This window comes from Jaculus jaculus, chromosome 5 (genome assembly GCF_020740685.1).
Source record: "Jaculus jaculus isolate mJacJac1 chromosome 5, mJacJac1.mat.Y.cur, whole genome shotgun sequence".
Taxonomy (NCBI): Eukaryota; Metazoa; Chordata; class Mammalia; order Rodentia; family Dipodidae; genus Jaculus; species Jaculus jaculus.
In genome coordinates this window covers 31,741,215-31,766,894 of record NC_059106.1, presented here as the reverse complement: position 1 = coordinate 31,766,894, position 25,680 = coordinate 31,741,215, and the positions used below count along the sequence as shown (strand labels likewise).

Genomic DNA, 25,680 nt, shown 5'->3' with positions numbered 1-25,680 from the left:
GTCATTATCATCCTTGGACCACATCATATAAGGTCAAGAGTAAATGATATTTTAAAAATAAGTGAATTTATCACCATCTTTAAGTATGACTAAGAGAAATAATCTGAAGTCATTAATGTAACAAAACTTCTAGGTATGAAGAAATAAATACTTCTGGTGCAAGCAGAATAAGTTTCTCTGGATTATAAACATTATCACAAAAATTATGCAAAGGCTAGCCTTCCAACACACTGAGGTATTCATGTCCCAGGCTAAACAAAAAGAAGATTCTTGAAACAGAACTAGTAAAGCAAAATATCTTATAATTAACTCTTTTTTTGTTGTTTGTTTTTTTTTTTTTTTTTGGACACTAAAGAATATGAACTCCATGCCCCAGTCCAATCACAGAGAGGTAACTAGGATTTGGGAATTCTATTTGCTTAAAGACAAAAGTGGTAATGTACAGTCAAAAGCAAGGTCATGACCAGGATACCTGGGTTTACCTTTGCTTTGCGGAAGTGGTAGACCACCAGCATGCTAACGAGGCCCAGCAGCATGCACAGGGCTTGGAAGGAGATGATAGCCAGTCGCAAATACTTATCCTCCTGGACAAAGCAGGGGCTGTCATCAGCACAGTAGGGGCAGCCTTCTCTGCAAGGCAGGCACACGTGGGCTTCTTCAGACACATCTTTTGCACTTTCTGAAAAATGGTGATCTGGACCCCGTCCTGAAAATTACAAATATAACCACAATGTCACTTGTACTTCTGAGGTAGGAGAGATAGTGCAGAGTCAGAGCACAGCTATCCCTGTTCATTCCCTTCCATGGATGATAGACCCTTTGCTGGCTTTAATGTCTGAACACAGGGTTACTCTGCCTTTGGACTCAAAGTTTGATTGATTTTACTTTGATTTTAAAATTGTCAATCAGAATAACAGAAAAATTAGCAAAGATGGAAACAAAATGCCTCAGGGGCAGAGAACAGTGTGCCAAGCCATTGATGTCATAATCCACTATTTACCAATGAAGGTACACCCTCGTGTACAAATCACACTCGTTAAAGAATTAACCAGAAGAGGGATAAGAGATTCTGATTTATGTGCCAAGTAAATGTTCCCATCATTTTTGGAACTTCTTGACCTAGATGGCACAGAATATAAAATGAGACTTTGATTGCTCCTTATTTCAGCAGGGATCTCATCTTCCAGGTTCATTAGGTGTAAATTGAATGAAATGGTATTTAAACAACAGTTGTTCCATTGCCTAACAATGCCACATCCTTTGCCTAGAGAATATAGCCATATTTATAAGGTATCATGTAATTTCCCACTTTACATGCCCATAGTACATCACCATGCTATTCACTTACTGCTACTACTGCTATTCTCCTTAATTTTAGATTTTTTCTGTTTCATATGTCAAACCCAAGTTAACTCTAAAGAAAATACCTAAAGGTTATCTTCAATTGTTGATTGTAGCAACAAATACTAAGCAAAAAAATTCAACCATTCTATGAACTAGATATCTACTAGGCCACTTTCAATCTTAGTTACTTGCTGCTGAAATATGAATTGCCATGGAGATTGAATGGGATGATTAATGTATCAACTACAGTGACTACCTCTTTCTTCTCTTCTCCAAACATGGGAGAGACTAAGAGAAGACAGAACTGACCACCATTCATGAAACAAAGACATTATAACAAAGAAGGAAGCATAAAGGGCTGAGTGGGGATGATAAGATTCATTTCAGACAACATCAACTTGAGGTTCAACTCATTGTCTATAAAAAACAATACAAAAATTGAGAAATAATATTTACACATAAATAAACTTTTGGTTTAAATAGATATTAGAATTTAATACTCCAGGTTTTGAGATCATATAGATAAACATGGCATAGAAACTGCAAACTAGAATTAAGTAAAAAATAAACTTTGGAAAGTTCTTTTAAATTCTACTTTTTTATATGTTCCAAACTTTCCTCAGTACATATATAATCATTCTGTATTAAGAATACTTTAAACTGGGCATGGTGGTACACATCTCTAATCATAGCACTTGGAAGGCAGAGGTAAGAGGATCACTGTGAGTTTGAGGCCAGCTTAGAGTTAGTAAGTTCTAGGTCAACCTGGGCTAGAATAAGACCCTACCTTAAAAAATTATGATAATAAAATTTAAAGCCATACTTTCTTACATAACAATAAATTAATTTGTCAAAAAATTTTTGTTCCAAATTACAGAGAATTGATAATCTATCACTACTAAAATTAAACTTCAGTCTTACAGGTTGATTGTAAGTAATATCAGTGTTCTACATTGGTTTTGGTAACATCAGTTCTCAGGGTTGACTATAAATAATGTCAGTTCTCTTGGTTTATTGTAGATAATGTCAGTACACTAGGTTGACTGTGGGTAATGTCAGTCCTCTAGGTTGACTGTGGGTAATGTCAGTCCTCTTGGTTCATTGTAGATAATGTCAGTCCTCTAGGTTTACTGTAGGTAATGTCAGTCCTCTAGGTTGACTGTGGGTAATGTCAGTCCTCTAGGTTGATTGTGGGTAATGTCAGTCCTCTATGTTGACTGTAGGTAATGTCTGTCTTCTAGGTTGACTGTGGGTAATGTCCGTTCTCTAGGTTGACTATAGGGAATGTCTGTCCTCTAGGTTGGCTGTGGGTAATGTCAGTCCTCTAGGTTGATATGTAGTTTATGTTTTGGAACTGATATTTGTAATTTTAAAATTTGAAACAATTAAATTTTGTAAGAAAGCTTTAAGAGTACAAAGAAATTTCATATACTCTTTAGCCTGGTACACCATTTATTGCATCCTTCCACATTTGTGTTCCTATTCTTTTGATGGAACTTAAAAAAAATTTTGTGTGTACATTTTTCTGAGACATTTTAGACACTTAAAAACATTATATCTCTATATCCCTAAATCCTTCAGTTTATATGTCCTGATAAAAGGTCAGTCTCATACAAACTCACATTATGTAATATTTCACAATTAAGAAAATTTAATATGGATACAACATGACTATCTAAGGTATAAGGTATTGTCACAATGCTATTTGTAGAGTTTTTCCTTTTCTTCATCCAGATGAAATCCAGGGTGCACTAGAGTTAGCAGCCATGTTTCTATCTCTGATCTGGAATCAGTACTTCTTGTCCATTTTTGACCCCTTAACATTTTGGAGCCCACAAGTCTATTATTTCATGGAAGATCCCATAGTGTGTATCTGCCTGATGTTTCAACATGGTTAGATTCAGATTGCACTGACTCTCAAAATGCACATGATGCTGAGAGTGTTTCAGTGCTCCATTTCAGGAGGCACAAGGCATCAGAGAATCTGATGATTCTCCCTGAGGTTTCTTGGGAAGGTGGTATGAGGCATGTTTACACAATACAGGTCCTTTTCACTTTCATGGTTAGAAAAATACTTAAATGTAAATATCTTTTTTCGCATCAATATTTGCTAAATTTTAATTATTTATTTTTTACTACTATACCTGAACAAAAAGTTATATAAAGTTACATTCTGAATGTTTTCTTTTCAGAGATTTATAATTTTATTCCATAAATAATGCATCTTTACATAGGAAAAAGAAAACAAAGATATAACCAGAAAATAAAAAGCAAAATACTTCCAAAATGTAAAGAGAATAGTCATTGATATATTTGTAGAAAAGAAGAAAGAAAAGTTTCAGATATTCTATCTATCACAATAAACTACTGTGTTAATGGCCAATAGGCAGTTACCTTTATTTTGGAGATGATTATTGACATAAATGAATCTTTAGTTAGCAATCTACTAAAGAAAAATAATGGAAATAATGAAATATAAATGTGGGAAGAATATAATCATGTAGGCTTCAGGCCCTGAGGGAGAAAAAAAGAGGGTTGGGGGATTGAAGCATTATACTTCACAGCACAGTCCATAAGACATGGTTAATTGTGGTCATTAGGAGAGTTGTGGAAGGTAGAACTCTGCTGGAGGGGGTGTGTCATAGGGCAGATCTCTGCTTTTATTAAACTAGCCCACTGTGTACAGAATAAGCTCACTAGCACTACCTCTTTCTCCCTCTGCCATGAGAAACTGTAAAATCCTTCTGTCTTGCTTATGCCATGCCTTCCCCACCATGATGAGACTTGCCCCCAAGACTAAGCCCAATACAGCCTTTCCTTCTATATGCTGCTTTTTAGAAATATATATTATTTATTTATTTGAGAGACAGAGAGAGAGAGAGAGGAAGAGGCAGAACGAAAGACATCATGGGCATTCCCCCGGCCTCCAGCCACTGCAAACGAACTCCATATGTGTGTACCCCCTTGTGCATATGGCTTACATGGGTCCTGGGAAACCGAACCAGGGTCCTTAGGCTTCACATGCAAATGCCTTAGCCACTAAGCCATTTCCCCATCCCCTATATGCTGCTTTTTTTAAAATTCAATTTATTAGTTTTCTTTTCAGCAAATACAGGCAGTTTGGTACCATTGTTTAGGCTCATCTATGATCTACCCCCTCCCATTGGACCCCCCTTGTTGATGTAAATGGGTCGTGCATTGTGGAGTTAGCTCACAGTTATTGGTATGATAAATGTCTCTGCAAATCATGACCCAACATGTGACTCTGACATTCTTTCCGCCCCCTCTTCTGCAAAATTTCCCTAGGCCATGTTGGGTTCATTTTTGGTCTGCTTCAGTGATGAGGTGTTGGGGGCCTCTGAGGCTCTGGCTCTCTGATTTGGTAGGAGTTGTTTTTTCTCTGCGTTGGTCTCCTTCCCCTTTGTGCTGGTATCTGGTTCACAGGAAAATATCACCCTTGCTTGTTTCGCCAATTGTCCTTATTTTCAGTTAGGCCCCTTTTGAGGTATGTTAGGGCAGCTCTCTCCTTAGGATCTGCATCTATCTTTCTTTCCCTGGTATCTGGAGTGCAGATAGGTGGTCGCCATCTTGGCCGGAAGTCTATATGCTCCTTTTAATGAGTGTTTTGTCCCAGCAATGAGAAGGTAACTGCTTTAAATGAGACAGATTGTAGTTTAAAGGGATGAAAATGAACAAAATAGGGGATGAAAGAAATACTAAGAATGCAAAGTTTTAAGCAGCATTGACAAAAATGACCTTTCTGGGCATTCATATGTGCCACCCACTCTCATGAGAACCCTGTATTAACCACCTCATCTTCCCCCTTATGAAAATTCTACAAAGCAGGTGACATTACTCCAAATTTACATAAATTAACTTGTTAGCCAGGGTCAGAATTCAAGTGAGTAGTTGAGGCAAGATTCATGTCTATGCCTTATTCCAGAGACCATGTGCCTAATTATTATCATATTCTGTGGAAGAAATGCAGGTTTCAGACTAGCAACTAAACTACCATTGTAGAGTATACTCACATACTACAGAAAAAAATAGAAGAAGAAGCTGGCCACAGAGAAGCAGGTAATCTCAGTAGTAAGTACTCCAGGTTAGAGTGGCAGCAGTGACAGATGAAACCCCATCTGTCAGACAAATTCAGTGATAGGACCAAAAACAAAGATAATAAAACTAAAAACTAAGCAGATGATTGAGTCAAAAATCCAATTGAGCAGCAATAAACAAGGTTGAGCACATACTTCTAAGGAAATGAGATGAGTCCTTAGGATATATGCCTAGAAGTGCTATAGCTGGGTCATATGGTAGATCAATTTTTATCTGTCTTAGGAACCTCCACACTGATTTCCACAGTGGCTGGACCAGATTGCATTCCCACCAGCAGTGTAGAAGGGTTCCTCTTTTTCCACATCCCTGCCAGCATTTATGATATTTGTTTTCATGATGGTAGCCAATCTGACAGGAGTGAGATGGAAATCTCAATGTAGTTTTAATCTGCATTTCCCTGATGACTAGGGATGTAGAACATTTTTTTAGATGCCTATACGCCATCTGTATTTCTTCTTTTGAGAACTCTCTATTTAGCTCCATTGCCCATTTTTAATTGACTTGTTTGATTTCTTATTATTTAACTTTTTGAGTTCTTTGTATATCCTAGATATTAATCCTCTATCAGACATATAGCTGGCAAAGATTGTTTCCCATTCTGTAGGTTGCCTCTTTGCTTTATTCACAGTGTCCTTTGCAGTACAAAATCTTTGTAATTTCATGACGTCCCAGTGGTTAATCTGTGGTTTTATTGCCTGAGCAATTGGGCTATATTCAGAAAGTCTTTACCAAGACCAATATGTTGAAGGGTTTCCCCTACTTTTTCCTCCAGCAGTTTCAGAGTTTCAGATCTGATGTTAAGGTCTTTAATCCATTTGAGATTAATTCTTGTACATGGAGAGAGAGAAGAACCTATTTTCATCCTTCTACAGATACATATCCAGTTTTCCCCACACCATTTGCTGAAGAGGCTGTGTTTTCTCCAATGAGTATTTTTGGCATTTTTATTGAATATCAGGTGGCTATGGCTACCTGGACTTATATCTTGGTCCTCTATTCTGTTCCATTGATCTACATGTCTGCTTTTGTGCCAGTACCATGCTGTTTTTGTTACTATGGCTCTGTAGTATAGGTTGAAATCAGGCATGGTGATACCACCAGCCTTATTTTTGTTGCTCAGTATTATTTTAGATATTCAAGGTTTTTTTTGTGATTCCAAATGAATTTTTGGATTTTTTTTTTTCTATTTCTGTTAAGAAGGCATTGGAATCCAAAGGATGCAGGTTTGATTCCCCAGTACCCAGGTAAGGCCAGATGCACAAGGTGACACATGAGTCTGGAGTTTATTTTCAGTGGCTAGAGGCCCTGGCATGCCCATTTTCTTTCTCTGTCTCTCTCTCCTACCTCTTTCTCATAAATGAATGAATGAATGAATGAATAAAAAAATCCAAGCATGGGCTATTCAATGTGGACTAATTCTGCTCCTGTAATAAGCTTTTAGGTTTCTTGTTTTTACTTTGTAGGTGCGATGGTGCCAGGGGTCAAACCAGAAGCTTAACACCCATAACTGAACCACACCCAAAGCTGTTAGATTTCAATCATATGGCTCAAATCTAGCTTCAGACAAGACAAGACAAGCTGAAGTCACATTAGCAGCAAATGGGACAATGCTGACTAGGAGAATAGACTACCCAAGCTCTTCGTTTATTTCACTGAATTTTAAACTTGGAAACTGAACTGAGATTGAGCTTGGTTTGCAGAGAGTGAAATAGCTCCCATTCTCCATTCATGAATCAGAGGATGGAGAGCGAGGGTTTGACCCACACATGGTAAGAGGCTCAACTCAGAGAAAGTTACACTGAGAAACAGATTTCCTCAGAGCTCAACATCCCTACACTGTAGATTTTCCAAAGAGCTCCTCTTCTTCCTCACCTACCTCATCCTTCTCCTTCTTCTCAAATAACACATTTTAAAGACACTAATTTCCTTTTTGCCTCTTTCTCAACCACATGTCTTCTGTATCAACAGCACTGGAGTTGGCAAAGTACAGCTTATCATTTTTAGCTGTGGGTCATTTGTGAGCTGGGGTTGACTTGGGAAGGCAAGCAAGCTGAATTCAACTAAGAGACAAGAAATGGGACTGAAAGGCTAGTCGCATGAACTCAGAAAAGTTAACCTCCACTGAAGACGTACCGCATACTCAGATGCATGAATGTGAGGGAATGAGTGTCATTGGCCTGGATTTCCTCAGCCTGCAAGTGAACAGCCGGGATCTGAAGAGAGCGCTACATACCAGGCCTTGGCTTGGCTGAAATCCTGCTACTCTGCAGATGTCAGATCCTGTTAGCTCACATATGACTACCAATTTCCAGAGAGACACCAAGAACAAGGGCTCAGGGTTGTCACCCCAATCACATTATTTAGATGTATCCTATGTGGCCCTTGATAAGCCCTTGTTTACTGGTCTAAGTAAATATTCTTACATCACTTCACAATTTACCAGGATTTTTAACCCCCACATTTGAATTTTCTCTAAGAGACAAGAACCACATTATAGCTCTTAGCTCCATAGGCAATGCAAAACTAGAAGAGTTGTGGGAATTGGGGGTCATTTTCTAATTCACAAGAATAAATTGAGGACTTTTATTTTGTGGTATTCTCTCTGTTTACTGTGGCCCATTCTCTCTATTAGGCAACTAACCAGTTTCCTGCTATTACTTCTTATTGCCCTTTCCAGTGCAGCTTTGTCTGGCACAGACTTGGCTGTCACATCTTCCTTCTAATACAGGGAGAATTCCTTCCAAGAGATCTAGCTCAAGTCTCTAGTTATCCTAACATATAAAATATTTGAAATGCAGCGCTAGTGGCCAACAGAGGAAAAGGATTATCTTGTCACATGTCATCAATTTCATATATATTCAATATGCTTATTGAATACTTATATCCTGTGAACTTTGCTAACAGTTTTATATTGTACCATTTCATATTTTGAGTCTCCAATGCCTTTTGCACATTTGGTCCCTGGGCTACATGTCAGTCCTTACTTTATGAATACCTCCTGAGAGTTTAAGCAAAATAAGGTCCATCCAGAAAGACAAATGTGTTTTTTTCTTGTATGCAGATTGTACATTAAGAGACATATTATATATATTCTGTGTATATGTGATGTGAAAGTGGCAAGAAGACTATTTGAGGAAAGAAAGGGAACTAATGGGAAAAGGGAGCAACAAGGGAAGTTAGTGAGGAAAAGAGACAAATATTACATTTTTTCTCATATACAGTATTTATAAAAATGCATACATATATATAATATGACATGAGAGCAGAAGGGTAACTGTTTGGGAGGAAATAGAATCAGTGAGCAGGGGTAGACGGAACAAAAGAAGGTAGCAGGCATTGAATATATCTATATCAAAATGCCATAGTGAAACCCATTCTTTTATATGCCATTAAAATTTTTATTTATGGTAGAGAGTGACAGAGAGAAAGAGAGATTGGGCATGCCAGAGCCACCTGCCAAAGCAAACAAACTCCAGTTGCATGCACCACTTTGTGTATCTAGCTCTACATGGGTACTAGGTAATCAAACCTGGGCCATCAGGCTTTGCAAGCAAGCACTTTAACCACTGAGCAATCTCTCCAGCCCTTGCATGCCAATTTAAAGAACCAAAAACATATGAAAACTACTGTTCATATACTCTATCTGATAGTATGATTAAAAGATTTAACATATGCAAGTGGAGAGACATGCAATATATTCTAATAATAAGTACAACATACAAATGCTTCCTTGCTTGATGGTCCTGATGATTCATAGCTCAAATCCCTGTTCAATCATTGCACTCTGTTTTTTAGAGAAACAAGGGATTGAAGTTGGATTTTCATGCCATCTGATGGGATCATCAGGAATGCTTAAAAACAGAATTTATCATATTTATAAACATATCATATTTATAAACATATCATACTTATAAACATATCATATTTATAAACATATTTGGGGCTTGGAGAAATGTTTAGAAGTTAAGGCATTTGCCCACAAAGCCAAAGGACCTGGGTTTGATTTCCCAAGTGGTACATGCATCTGGAGTTTGTTTGCAGTGGTTGAAGGCCCTGGTGTGTTCTCTCTCTCTCTCTCTCTCTCTCTCTCTCTCTCTTTCTCTCTCTCTCTCTGTCTCTTTCTCTCAAATATATAAAATAAAGTTAAAAAACATATTTGGTCAAAGGTGACTTTAGCCATTTAAAATTGTAACAATAGTTAGCTTCCTGCTCTCTTACTGAGGAAGACAGGTGATGGGTAAGTAGGCTGAGGTAGAACTGTACTCAAGTACAAGTCATCTTTCTGAAAACCTTGGCCTCTTTTCCATTGCCACAATGTGTAAAACATGAGAGTTCACAGACACACATACACATGCACAAAGACACATGTACACACACACACACACACACACACACATGCACACCACGTATATATTCTTCTCTTAGAGAGTATGTCCAGTTCACACCAGCTTTTAAAATAAGAGAAAAAGTAGGAGTGTGTGAATTCAATAAAGTGAATTTGTTAAAGGTTACCCACTTTCTCCTGGTGGTGCTATAAGCAAATGGCGTAGTCATTCTCTGGTGCTACAATATTTAGATGTTTTATTTCAGTCACACAGTGGGAGCTGAGAACAAATGTGGGTAAACCAGATACAAAATACCTTCACAGAACACAAGTTAAACCCATTTCTTTACTCCTTCAGTGCTGTGAGTCATATGCCACGTCTGGACACCATGCATGTGAAGGACCCAAAGTAATGTGACATTGTCTGGCTTGGTGTGCACTCACACACAGACAAGCACAGCCATCATGGCCCTGTGTGTTTCCTACATCTGCAAAAATCAATGAAAGAAAAGAGTTTAAAATATCTATCTGTTATTTCCTCATTTCTGTTGATTAGAATCTGGACAATAGTGTAACTGGGTTTTCTGTGGAGGGTTCCCCTAAACTGGAATCAAGATTTTGTTAATTAGGGGCTGGAGAGATTGCTTAGTGGTTAAGGCACTTGCCTACAAAGCCTAAGGTCCAAGGTTTGATTCTCCAAATCCCAAGTAATCCAGATGCACATGGTGGCACATGTATCTGGAAGTTTGTCTGCAGTGGCTAGATTCCTTGGTGTGCCCATTCTCAGTGAGGATTTCTACCCTGAAGTTTCTAGCCATATGATCTTCTCAAAGTAAGATAGCTTATGTCTTGAAATCCAGAACAACCACCCCCTCTCTTTCTTCCCTACCTTTTCCTCTCCACTCTCTTTCCTCCTTCTTTCTCTGTAGTCTGCTAAAATGGAGTCTGACATGACTCAACATAATAAAGAAAGTTACTATATCCACATTTGCTCTATAACAGCCTTCACTAAGAGAATGACTCTCTCATCATACTCATGGGTCCCACCACACACCAACAGAAGGGATTAGGCTGTACATGTAAAAATCAAACCCTCCCTAAGATTCTGCCACAACTGTCACCGACAACTATTACTCAGCTACTCTCTGAAGTAGATGAAAAAATAGAAGAATATTCTCCCCGAAATGTGTAATAGAAATGTAAATAGTCTCAAAACCAAGAGTAACATTTTATAACAGAGGGAAAACAACGACAAATAAACGTATAAAGTTTACCAAAATTCTCAGAGAAAAGCCCTTAGGTTTGATTCATGCCCATCAAAATGCAAAATACTACACATACCAAGAATAAGGTACCCAAAATTAATGGATAGCTTTATAAAATGGATAGCTTTATAAAAGACCTATGCCTCAGTTTTAGCAGTCCCCAAATCTAATTTTCCATGAAATCACCCATCTTTAACATCTACACTACTTCCTGTCAGTTATTATATATAATAGGTAGCTATGGCAACATCAAATTCTCTACAGAGAGAATAAAACTCAAAATTTAAATTGTAACTATGATGTTTCTGCAGTAGGAATAAAATAAACAGATGACCAGCTTTCACCTTTGGTGTACAAGTCCTGTGAATGTGGATGGAGCTGGAGATTTGAAGAAAAATTCCCTCCTTTGGTTAGCTGCCATTACACGGCAAAGTGGTAGGAGCATTAGTGACTCCCATCACATTGTGTTATGTGCTGTCTGAGTTAGTATGCCGGGATGGTCTTCCAGTGGTTTTGAAGAAGAAGAAGCCATGAGAGAGAGTCATGTGGCGAAATTTGAAACAACTTTCAGGGCTCAGAGTGAATCCAAACAAGCATACCATCCCCCCCCCAAAAAAAAAATAGAAACCTCAGGCCTACAGTTGTAAGGAACTAAATTCTTGCAACTATCTAAAAGAGTTCTGCAGACTGGAGAGATGGCTTAGTGGTAAGGTGCTAGCCTATAAAACCTACAAATCCATGTTCAACTCCCCAGTACCCACGAAAACCAAATGCACAAGGTGGCACATGTGTCTGGAGTTCTTTTGCAGTGGCTAGGGTCCCTGGCATGCCCATTCTCTCTCAATCTCTATCTGCCTCTTTCTCTCTCAAATAAAATACATTAATTTTTTTTAATCAAACACTTGTATAAAAGAGTTCTGAGAAGTGCCTTCAGCCTCAGAGATGCCATCCAGTAACACCTTGAATTTGGTTGGTTCAGACTCTATAGAGAGCACCCTGCTGACCCATGACTGGAAACATGATTTATGGTGCCATAAGTGGCTCTCTGTTTGGTAGCTGTGCTGGTTAATCTTCATGGTTACTTCATTGGATTTAAAATCATCACATAAATAAATCTCTTGGCCTATCTGTGAAGGAGGTTCTAGATAAGGTTAACGGGGGTGGCAGGAACCTCCCTCTAAACATAGGTGGCATGGTTCCATGGACTGTGAGTCCTGGACTGTATAAATAGGAGAGAGGAAATGGAGCAACAGCATTCATCACTCTGCCTCCTGACTATGGACACAGGGTAACCAGCTTCCTCAAGCTCCGCATCCAGGTTTTTTCTGCTGTGGTGGACTGTAGTCTAGGCTGTGAGACAAATAAGCCCTTCCACCTTTAGGCTGCTTTGAGGAAAGGTAACTAAGATAGCAACTTTTTAACCATTATTGGAAACTAACATATGACTAAATTCCCAAATGAATAAGTAATTTGGAAACATTAATTTTAAGAACAACCTTCTGCAGTTACAGCTTTCAAACAGCTAAATCCTAAACAGTTACACCTAAGAACTACAATATTTTCATGATGCTAAAATTCTTGGAAAACTAAAATACCCCTAAGTATAAATCCATATTTTTGTAGCCCTCCAGAGCAGTAAGTGATAACTGAACTTACATTCCTTAAGTGATGAGAGTAAGCAAGCCTATGGGGACTGTAGTTGACAGTGCCAACAAGGGAGAACTAGCATGGTTTGTGTGATGCTCACATGTAGGCACAGAAAGGAAATGTACTTACTCTGAAAGTTGTTCACCGAGAAGACTCGAGGATGGTAGAACCCTGCTTTGCAAATGCACTGATAGGCTCCAAGCACAAATCCTAGGCCTTTAATTGGCATACACTGTGAAAAAGAAAAGACGGCAATACAGTTGCTCAGAGCTCATTCCACAGTATGAAGACACACATATCCATCACTGCCAGTGCCAAGAAAACTAACACAGTTCTGAGAAATGAAATATATGTTTCTTTTGGGAGCTTCTACTTTACGTTTGTTTGCCAGCACACTTATTTTTTTTTTAGAAGCAGCAAATTGAGTTTCCTTTCTAAATATATACCATTACAGCTGCAGTTCCCACATACCCCTAGCATATTTAATGTCCACTGAGAATAATTATTAGCTATAGCTTTGTTTTTAATGCCTCTCATAGCATCTTATTGCTTTATGAAATATTTCAAAAACATATGAGTTTTTAAAAGCCATTGCACACTGTATACCAAGGTAGATATTTTCATATGAATTTAGATGTAGAAATTGCTTTTCTGAATTAAATGCTCATCAAATTTCATCCTTGGATCAAAATAGTACAAATTGTCAGAACAAACAAATAATTCTTAAAGTAAAAAGGGAAAAGAGAAGGATGTGGATGAATTAATGATCCCCAAACTCTCTATGTAAATCTGTTCCATGGATCATCATTGTACATTTGCCTAAAGGAAAATAAATCAATGATAAACTGTCCAGATATATCATACCAACAGATAGCAGGCATCACCCCAAAATACAATCTGGTCTTCTTCAGAAATCTCACTGACCCAAGCAAAATTTAGCTTAGAATACTTCATTTTGGTTATAGTCAGTTAAATAATCAAGGAATACTTTCTATTACCCCAGAGGTACTCATCAGTAAAATGGATGCTTCAAGAATCTAATCAACACAAATTCTTTTCTGGTAACTGTCTACCAAGTTCTCAACCTTTTACTCATTTTTCATTATAACCTGTTAAGAGAAATTTGGAGACTGGTGGAATTAAGAGCTATAAGATGCCTTCCTGATACAGAGGCTCTGGAGAAAAAATTCTAAATAGTTTAAATAGTAATTCACAATTAAGCTTAAATGATTAGCATAAGATCAATGTTGTATACTCCAGCAATTAAAGCACTTAGATTAATACATTTTCTGAGAGATATGCCAAGAGATATTTTTAAAGGATCTTGACCCAGAACAAAATAAAGTGGAAGCTTGGTTCCAATCACCTCAACTGAGTTAACCAGCACTTATAAAATATCTTCTGTGTGCATGAAGGCTTCTTGCAATTCTTCATTGATATGACACACTGTATGTACAGATCCAGTAGACATATTTCTGAATGTTGGTAATAAAGAACAACCACAGCATTTATTTTAGAGACATGACTTTATTGTGGAAAGAGCACATCCTTTCTGATCAGTCACAAAATGTGGCAAGAATCCGGACTCAATCTTTCCATCACCACATGGATATGGGCTTATTATCCCAAACTCTCTGAGCTATATTTTTTGTGTGCTAGTTTTAATATTTTATTTTTATTTATTTATTTGACAGAGAAATAGGGAGAAAGAGAGAGAACAGGCACACCAGGGCCTCCAGCCACTGCAAACAAACTCCAGACATATGTGCCCCTTGTGTATCTGGCTAACATAAGTCCTGGGGACTCAAACCTGGGTCCTTTTGGCTTTGCAGGCAAATGCCTTAACTGCTAAGCACTCTCTCCAGCTCTGTTTGTTTGTTTTTAACTTGTAAGAATATTCATTCAGTAAGATTTAGGCACAGTTTGAAGAAGTTGGATCCAATGTCCTAAACTAATGGGTTAAATATAGGGCATCAAGGGGAAAAGCACAAAATGATGAAGTCAAACTTTGGCCTAAACAACCTTTTAGAACAGAGTAGACAGTTGGTCCTGATGGCACAAACTTGTGATCCCAGCTACAAGGGAGGCTGGGAAAGGAAGTCTGCAATTCAACATCATTCAGGACAACGTAATGAGTCCAGATAACAAAGTAAAAAGTGAAAAAAGGGCTAGGGTTACAGCTTAGTGAAAAAGCCCTTGCTTAAAAGGCATAAGGCCTTGCTTCCAATCCCTCATACTACACACACACGCACACAAACACACACACACACACACACACACACACACACACACACACACACACACACACAGAGACTGCAGATAGAGTGGGCTGGGGCAAAGGATCAAAAGTTCAGTTTGCAAATGTTTAGATGGAAGTAAATACTTGAACTTTACTTCTAGATCTCAGACAAGAAGATAGACAGATAGTAAGTCTCTTGCACAAAGATGGTACATAAAGCAGTGAGATCAGTTAAGACCAAAGACATGAGAGTAATTCAGTTTCAATACTGGTCACCTCACTCATTACCAGGACTGACTCGCCTTAGTGGGATGACTGAAAATTGCCTGTTCCTGCCTTACCTACCCATGTGTGTCCCTCCAAAACTGTGTGCCAGATGGAACAGGACAACCTCTTTCAATAGAAAGGGACCATCTGCCTTCAATACATTCCCTTCCTGAACCCTCCAAAAAAAGCCCTTAAGGAATAATATACCTCACTGGTGAGACGTGAGCATTTCAAGTACTAAGAAGTTAGATGGAGTGGATGGATGAAAGAATACTAAGAACAGCAATTTAGTGATTTAATGGAATGTTGCTATTTCATTACCTCCTGACATTGTGAAAGTAACATGTTCAATTTGGTTTTAGTTGCATTAGATGTTCAAGCAAGGACTTACCCATGTAAACTAAATGTCAGATACCAACACTGTAGTAGAGCATTTTAAAAACTTTGCTTCACTGCAATTTGAACATTAATGGCATTCATTAAAATAGCACTAATTTCCTGGAGATATGACTTAACACTGCAATGGTGACTCTTTTGAGAAGTTTAAATGCTTAGGGTAAATATGAAAGTTTATCAGAATAAACCTAAGTATGATCAATATATGAGAGATAACATGTGGCATTTGTCTGTCTGAGCCTAGATTAACTCACTTAGTATATAGTATGTTTCCTGATCCACCCACTTTTCTGAAATTTTCATAATTTCATTTTTTCAAAGAATAATAAAACTCCATTGTTCACATGTACCACATATTCATTATCCATCAGTAGTTAGTCACTTAGACTGATAGCTAGCATGAACAGAGAGCAGCAACAAACATGGCTGAGCAAATATTTCTACAGTAAATTGTAGTGTCATTGGAGTATATGCCCAGAAGTGGTATATGCTGGGTGATATGGTAGATATATATTTACATATTTTTAAGAAATTTCCATATTGATTTCCATAACTGCACCTGTTTACACTCCCACAAATAGCAAATAAAGTTTCCTCTTTCTCCACAACCTCACCAGCATTTATTTTTGTAGAAGGAAATGGATACTATAGAGATCCAAAATTCATCAAAAAGCTGAGAATAAGTGGCTGCTGAGTACTCAGTGCTAAATCATATGTCTCCAGAATGCCTTCCAAGGCTTAGAGAATGTCATGGAAGAAGAGACAGAAAGAACATAAAAGGAAGAAAGAGAGGAGAAATACTCTGAAATAGCATCCTGAAGATATGGAGCCATCTTTGCATTCATGATCTGATAGTGCAGGTTCTCCTATTGTTGCCTCCACAACACTTACACAGTCTTGAGCTCATCAACATTTTTACATGGATGATAGAAGAAATTTAAAAGAGGACAGAGACGTAGAAGAGAGGCTAGCTGGAAAGAGAAATAGGCTCACTGGAATTGGGTTGGGGATGAGGACAAAAGAAGATAATGGGAGAGGATTATTATAAAAATGCAGTATGTTTGATTTTTAAAATTCTCAGTATTTTTTTAAACTAAATGTTTATGAGGATGTGGAGAAACTGGAAACCTTGTGCATTGCTTTTCGAAATGTAAAATCATACATCAGTACTGAAAATAGTGTGAAGTTTCCTTTAAGAACAAAAACAGACTTATATTATCCTAAAGTACCATTTCTGAGTGTGTTTCCAAAAGATTTCAAAGTATGATCTCAAAGAAATATTTGTAAACCAATTTTTATGATGGCACTGCTCATAATAGTCAAAAGATGTAATTTACCCAAATTCATCATTGGATAAATTAATATATGAGATATGATTATATAGATACAATGGGATTATTTCATACTTAAAAAGAGAAGAAATAAGCTGGGTGTGGTGGCTCATGCCTTTAATCCGAACACTCAGGAGGCAGAGCTAGGAGGATCTCTAAGAGTTTGAGGCCACTCTGAGACTACATAGTGAATTCCAGGTCAGCCTGAGCTAGAATGAGACCCTCCCTCAGAAGAGACAGACAGAAAGAGAGAGAGAAGAAATGTAATCACTTGCAACACATGGTTGACTTTTGAGGACATCATGCTAAGCAACATAAGCAAGACACAAAAAAATAAATACCACAGGATTCCACTTATACATAGTACTATAAACTTAGAAATAGAAAGTAGAATAGTTATTGCCAGTATGGGAAGGAGAAGGATAGGGAAATAGTAAGTTGTTCAGTGTTTATGGAGTTTCAGACTTGCAAGATAAAAAGTATAAAAATATATTATCTAATATTGTGTGAATACAATTAACACTATTGAATTATATACACATAAGTAGGTTAAGATGGTTAAATTTATTTATTTTATCATAATTAAAAATTATTAATGATCTTTAGATGCATATGTCATATACATTGTAGATCATATGGCAATTGTCTGACATATAATTCATCTCACATGTCAAAGATTGCCAACTGTTGGTACAAAGAAACATGGAGACAAACCTGGCCAGGCTGACAGTCATAAAGATTTTTGTATAGTTGAATACTAAATGAGCGATGTATAGAGGAAATCTTATTTGGCATAAATAGAAATAATACTTGTGCCTAAGAATTACATTTACAACACTTTTGAAGAAAAATGAATTCACACTGAAAGGAGGAGGTAGGAAAAATGCAAACACAATAAAGTTTGTATAACAAAAAATCCTCCAGAAATGGATCATAAATGCCTTTGTTATTTTATAGTTTGTCTTGGAACCTTCCCAAGACATAAACCATTTTTAGCTCCTCTGAATGAGCAATACAGGGTTTTCTTTGTGAGGCAGAATCATTCTTTTGAACAATGGGTAGTGAACTGTGCTAAATGTACCGATGCCCCAGAGCTGCTAGAACGTTCTAGCAATCATCTCATACACTGTATAGTACAAGCTGTCACATTTTTCAAGTTTGTATACTGAGCTTTCATGGCATTTTCCTTATGTATTATGAAGTCACAGCTGATATATATTAATTTTAAGGTAGACTTCAAACTGGTGCTTTCCCCCTTCTATCCTGCAGTTATGATTCCCTATGTCCCTGGTAAATAAATTCCCAAGCATTCAAAGCAAGTGGGAATGAGGTGATAAACCATAAAGAGTAGACTAAATAATAACAGACAACATTTACTGAGTATTGACTGTCAATTGCCATTCTAAGTGCGGCACAAGTCTGCACCCACCCATATCAGGCCCATTCCTACCACCATTGCTGTCACAAGTCCTCACCACCCATGTGAGCTCCATTCATATCACCATTACTGGCATGAGTACATACTCACCTAAATCAGCCCCATTCTTAGCACCATAACTATCACAAGTCCTCAGACACTCATATCTGCCCCATTCCTATCACTGTTACTGTCTCAAGTCATCACCCACCATCCCTGTTACCATTTAAGACAAGGCTAAGGTGTAGCCTGCCCATGCCTCTCTGCTAGCCTATGGTGCAGCTGGACTTTACCAGTTCCCTGGCTTCACCAACAACTGGGCTGCTCCCTGGGCAGTGGCAGTGGCTGTAGCAGTGACAGTGGCAGCGGCAGTCCTGCAGTTGGCGAAGGCGAAGAAAGCGTGAATGTGCATTCACTTCGACATTCATTGTTATGACACTTTGGTTTTCTATTCTTGGTTTCAGGCAGTGTTCTATTCTACATGGCTCTGTTCCCAATTTAAAATCCTCCAACTCAAATCTTCATGTGGGGGCACACAAGCGAAATGTTTCTTCTTTACTGAATTTTCTGAAAACAGAAGATCCTTCTTGTCTCTTGTCTCTGGTACATCACAAGGCCTCTCCATAGATGCACATGGTCCCCAAGCAAACCAAGAAAACATAACAATGGGAAGTATGGCATTGCTATGTAGACCACCTTATCATTTCATCTTTTCTTTTGGTGGCAAATAATGGTGGGGAAGATTTATGACACTTCCAGAGAGTCTCTTGTTGTGCTGATTTTGCTGAGCTGCGTTCAGTAGGCAGATGGCAAAGCCACAGAGACATATCGATGAAAAGCTGACATTGGCAAGATGAAGTAGTGACTGGATCTTCCAGATCTGAAAAGCAAGCAGCTTTGCTTGCTTTCAAGTTTCTCTTTGTAGCTTGTGAGGAAATACTGTAAAATGGTGAACTGGTCTATTTGAGAAAAAGTTTTAGTGGTCTTGTTACTAAAATAGATTAATTATGATTAACACCATGGCTTCTTCCCTCAACTATTTGTTGTTCTCTCAAGCAAGAGGGAAACACTTAAGTAGAGGAGATCTAAAAAGACCTAAAAGGTCTCCAGGCAATCATAGAGCACATATTACTCACATGTTTCATTAAACCATGTTCCAGGAAAACAAGAACTCACAAGTAATAGGTAATGCACTATTTCACCAGTGAGAAAATAAGCGATGCCCTATCTTTATTATTATGTAGCTGCCAAAACCCAGTTTTCAATGATCCACTGGGGCAGAGACAGGTGTGGAAGAGAAGATGTTTCCATTTACAGTATAGTTTCACTTAAAAAAAGTTGTTTTCTGTTATTGACACTTGAAATGTTTTTGTTACCAGTCAATGAGGCCAGTTCTCACAGAACAAGGCTGAAGGAGAGTGCTACAGCATTTGTTCCAGACACATGACATCTGTTTATATAGCAAGATGCTTCATCGGGGCTGAAACTGACTCAGAAAAATATCAGAAATGCATCTCATAGTGAATGAACCTAACATTCTAGACCATTTTGCAGAAAGAGCTCCAGAGACTTGATAGACATAAATTCTTAGGACATTGCTTTTGCTTGTGACTAACTTTGCTCTTGCATATTGGACACTGAGGCCTACTGCTTGCTGCAGTAACAACAAACCTGGTTACGGTCTGGCTCCCAGTACTCCCAACCCACAAGCACAAAAGGAAAATGGAGCTTCTAGAAACTGCACTCTGCCCTTGTCACTGCTAAACCTTGAAGTGGGCTTTGGGTTAAGGGGCACCTCTTTAGACAGTTTTAAACAATTCAATTCAGAAATTAGTGTAATAATGTCCAAGATGATTCAAATGAAATATTTTCTAATGTTAATAAAAGCCATGGTGAGGAATTCCCTCAAATGACTTTGAGAACAACCCCAAATATTTCTGATCTATAGCCACTCTCTTGGTAGAATGAAAAGTACACCACTCCTCCCCTGAAAGCTAGGGAATCCCCGAATTTGCATGCAGTTATCTGCCACATGTTCCCAGCAACTTCACTGAACAATAAAGCCCATGTTCTTCTTCAACCTTTCCCTTGTTACTAGCAACTTTTCCCATTATTAACTATGTAAAATAATTGGCCACATAAATACATAAATGATTATGACAACAAATCTTCCCTCAATACTAAACAATCTGCAGCTTTAGATATGCTCATTTCTAGCTCATGACTTCTGGTCGTGTTCACACACAGCCACATGGCCCTCCTTATTCTCCCACCAATGAGCAGATACTGCCAAGGTCACAGGGATGGATGCTCATGTCCTCAAACGCAGGTCATGCTAAATATTTAGGTCATGCTTTTTGAATCTTTTGCGAGATTCAGCAGAGCTGACAATTTTCTCCTTCAAGAAAGGTTCTTTCCTTGGTTTCCCTCTCCTCAATTATCAATACCCCTCCTACATCATTTGTTACACCTACAGTTCTGAACTTCTATTTCTTCTCTTCCTGAGCTTGCAAACTGGGGTTTCTAGAACTCTGTTTGACGTTTATTCTTACTCCACAGTTGACGTTTATGTTGTCTTTGATTGTTGTACAAATATCAAAGTTAATTTTGTAGCATATAAACTTCAAAGGTCTGAATAAAAAACTTCATATTTTTCCTTTTAAACTTCTATAGCATCTCCTTCCTAGATTGATGTAAAATTAATGTTTTCTCTACCAGCTCTATTTTAATACTAACAAAAACTTGCATAGCTACTTAATAAGATTAGAATAAAACACCATGAATAGTTTCTCAAATTTCTATTACTACAATCACTTCCTATACATATCTTTTTTAATTACTCTTCATTTCAAGTAGTCTACATGAAAAACTTCCCATTATATAAATTAAAACAATAACAAGTGAGCCTTTGATACAAACACTGGACATGATTTGATTACTATTTAGTCAATCAATATATCTTACAGGCAAGCAATTGTACTCTAAAACATTCAAAATATTTGTCTTCTGCATATGTTCAAGATGTTTCTTACATAAATTACAACAGAAAATAAATGTAAAACTAAAGTCAGAAGGATAAATAAACTGCAATACATCAATTTAGAAGAATATATATATTATTTTCATTTTATAAAAAAGTGTGAAATTTGCATAATCAATTTACAAGGATCTACACATGAAACTATATGAAACTATAAAAGTTCCAGGGACTGGGCACCTTCAGTCAGGATACCTAATTCAGGTTAAGGGAGGGGAACACAGTGGGTTTTTCAAATATACGTAATAATCAATTTATTAATTTAGACACAGAAGGCATGATTTTCTTCACTACTGTATTGGTTTCCTTCTTGTTGCTGTGATGAAATATGTGACAAGAAGCAACTTTAAAAAGAAAGGTTTTCATTTTGTCTTAAACTTCAAGGTTATAGAACATCATGGTGGGGAAGGCAGCTGGGACTCAAGGATGCTGGTTTCCAGCAAGGAAGCAGAGAGCGATGAATGCTACTGCTCAGCTCAATGTTTCCTTTCGATTTGGTCTCAGACCCCAGCCCAAGGAATGGTGCTGCCCAAAACTACAGTGGGTACTCCTACCTAAATCAACCTAGTCTAGAAAACTCCCTAAGATATGCCCACAGATTTGTTTCTATATTAACTCTAAATTCTAGGTGAAATTGTTACAACTGCATCTCTCCAAAACTCTAGCACATACTTGACACTAACTAGGTACTCAATAAACAATATGTAAAAGAGAGAAAGAAGGAAAAAAACTTAACTTTAGTTTTGGGTTATGATACAATAGACTTCATGAAGGTTAAGTTACAGCAAAAGAAAAAAGAAAGAAAAGGAGGGGAGGAGAAGAGAAGAAGGAAAGTAAGGAAAGGGAAAGGGAGGGGAGAGGAGGAAGAAAGAAAAGGAAGAGAAGAAATGAATGAAAAAGCCTAGGTGGAGGCATCAGAAACTTGTCACTGAAGTCAAATTGAGGGACTAAGATTTAAGATATAGAAGAAGAAATGAACAGAGGTTCTGTATTCTGTACTTTTATATCATAACAGCACTTCAAGTTCTGAGACAATAGGTAAAGGCTGAAAATCTAGACTGATTAAAAATTGTTAAGAAGGAAGGACACCAGTAAAATTCAGTATTCCCAAAAGTAGGAAGAGAGGGAAAGAAAACCAAGTTTGTGACTACAAAAATAGACTCAGGGGAACAAAACCTCAGAGAGAAGCTATAAAAAAGAGACTAGTTAGAAAAAATAAGTCCCCATTAACATTTCATCACAGATGACAGAGTGACACATTCCACCCCACCCCTCCCTGAGGAGCCATTGGCAGTCAGCGGTTGCTGAGGGCAGGAGGCATTATCTGCTGTGGTGAAGCTACTGGTTAGCTGCCCCAGCTCTGCTACACCATCTTCCACCCATGCTCATGAAATCAAGCATGACTAAATTCATGGGATATCCAAAAAGGAAACAAGAACCATGAAAGTAGAAGGGAACAAATTTGGAAGAGGAGGGGTTCAGGGAAACAATCTGGGGACAAGAGAGGGTAATAAGTAATGAATATGATAAAAAATACAGTGTATATGTGTCTGTATGAATTACCCATGAATAAATTAATTAAAAACAACCAAAGAATCTCAATATTCTTGGAAATGAAGTAATATATTTACTTCCATGCAATCAATCCTCAGAATAAAATAAATAAATAAAAAGGACATTAGGAAACATTTAAAACCAAGTAATAATATAAACATAACAAATAAAAGCCCATTTGCTATAGCAAAATCTATGCTCATAAGAAATTCACAGCCCATAATGAATATATTATAATACAGTACTGAAAAATATTTGATTAATTCAAAAGAAGATAAATAAGGGTCAGAGAGGGCTGGAGAGTTGGCCCAGCAGTTAGTTACTTGTACTTTTTATGAAAGCATGAGGTCCTGAGGGGCCCTGAGGTCAAAAGTAGATCCCACAGAAACAGCTGGGTTTGTCCATGCATGCCTATAACCCCAGTCTTCCAGGATAGTAAAGACTCTAGAATTCTCGGAGACCTGCCACCTCCAGAATCAGAAAAAGAGACTCCAGATCAAAACAAGAAGGGTAAGAAGAGTAATGGAGTGAGACACCCAGTGCTCTGTTCTGGCTACCATAAGTGAGGCACCTCCCCCTACTCTGCCCCAGGCAAGCATTGGGGCAGCATACCACATCATATACCTAAACACAAAAGCAAAACTAAATAAATAAGACAATGAAATATGAAAAAAAGAAATTTAAATAATTGAAATTAAATATTAGGTTAAAATCTCAACTATAACATTAAATATTGCCCATGTGAATAGTCTTACTAGGGAATCCACTAGGACCAGATCTGAGCCAAAGGCCTGAACAGCAGTAGCTTATCTGAAAGAGAATTCACATCATAGGAGAATGGAAATGGGAGAGACAGAATCAAATCAAAATGCTTTATCATGGGAGCTCTCTTTCTGCTAAGGTTCATTCCTTCAGGAATTTCTACAAGTGAGTTTAGAATAATAATGTCAAATCAGCTCCACCCAAGAGTGGTTGAAAGCCGTTACTTCTCAGACACATGGTCCAGGCAACAGGCAGCCCTCAGGCAACTGGAAATTTGAGGGAATATAGATGGAGCATTTGCACATACAGAATATATCATTCAAAAATATACTTAGAAAGTTTGGAGCTAGGGAGATGACTCAGTCAATAAAGTGCTTGCTGTGCAAGCATGTAGACCATCCCTAGCACCCACATAAAATTCTGGACATGGGGGCATGCACCTATAATCTCAGCAATGGGAAGGTGGAGACAAGGCAATCTCTAGGGCTTACTGGCTAGCTAGTCTAGCTGAATTGGTGAGTTCAGGGTTCAGTGAGAGAGCCTGTCTCAAAGAATAAGGTGGAAAGTAACAGGAAATCATCCAGCATCAACCTCTAGCTTCCCTACAACACACCCACGTTCACGTATAAGCACACACACGTTCCCCCATACACATAACACACATTTCCACACCCATATGCCCACACACATCACACATGACCCCCACACCACACATGTCCACACACATGCCCTCATGGGCACACACATTCACGCACCCACGCACACCCACACATGCCCACAAACATGTGTATGAAAATGCATACACACATGCACTAACATCACATACCCACACAAAAAGGAAAAGAAAGCTTGTGTCACTATGCTAAATCAGACTAAGTAGATGTTAAGACAAAAGCCATTGCCAGAGGTGGAAATAAATTTATGACATTCACTCACTCCACTGATCACCAGGGTTGATTCAGCTGATCTGGCCGGCCAGGCAGGTGTCCCCTTCCTCCTTTTATTGCTCCATGTGCATCGAAGCTATGCTTTTGGTGAAAGAGGATGACCTTCCCCAAATAGAGGAAGACTGGTCTTTGGTCAAGGGTATACAAGCAGCTAAACTCCCCTGATAAGACCTCCAAACAATCCCTCAAAATATGTAAGGTAAATTGAGAAATGGCTTAGCAGTTAAGGCCTTTGCCTGCAAAGCCAAAGGACCCAGGTTTGATTCCCCAGGACCCATGTAAGCCAGATGCACAAGGGGCACATGTGTCTGAAGTTTGTTTGCAGTGGCTATAGGCCCTGGCATGCTCATCCTCTCTCCCTCTCTCTGTCTCTCTTCTTTCTATCTCTTTTGCTCTCTGCTTGCAAATAAATAAATACTTTTTAAAAAAAATATGTAAAGCAATAAATGAAGAATGTCTTAGGAGAGACCTCCACACACACAAAAATTATATCTTATTGAGAATAAAGACAATGTAAATAAACTGCAAAGATATATCCATATTGCTGGATTGAAAGAATTATTATCATGATTTCAACCTCTGAAAATTCACTTATGTGTATAATGAGCTTTAATCCACATTTTTATGTAGAAATGTGTATGGAAAAACAAAGAACCAAGAATAATTGACAAAATCTTGATATAGAGAAAAATATAACTGGGGAATTTATTCTATGAGTCATGTAGATATTTTGTAAAATAGCAGTAACAATAGTATGGTTTTCAAACAAGTCAATAAAATATTGCATAATTCCGTATGAAGTCAAGGAAAAAAAGTCACTGAGAGCACATGAGGGATGACAAGGGTTCTTTTGCAGAACAGCAAGGAAAGCAGGCTATTTAGAAAATGATGCTCCTATGTTTCTGCATATACAAAATAAATCCTGGTTTTATTATAGATTATAATATATAATATAAAGCAGTCAAACATCTAGCACTGAAGAACCTCTTCATAATTTGGGGAATATAAATAAACATTAAAATGAAGCACAACTT

At 37.9% G+C, this 25,680-nt stretch overlaps 1 protein-coding gene across 1 annotated transcript in view; it reads right to left on the bottom strand.

Annotated features, from left to right (window-relative positions):
• The window catches only part of Gpr158 (G protein-coupled receptor 158), a 344,357-nt gene that overhangs the window by 141,548 nt on the left and 177,129 nt on the right, over positions 1-25,680 (bottom strand). Inside the window, exons 3-4 of the mRNA XM_004659673.3 lie at positions 12,826-12,928; positions 483-706 (exon numbers count right to left, since the gene is read on the bottom strand). Of these exons, the coding sequence (XP_004659730.3) occupies positions 483-706; positions 12,826-12,928 (327 nt within the window). The remainder of the gene's footprint in view (positions 1-482; positions 707-12,825; positions 12,929-25,680) is intronic.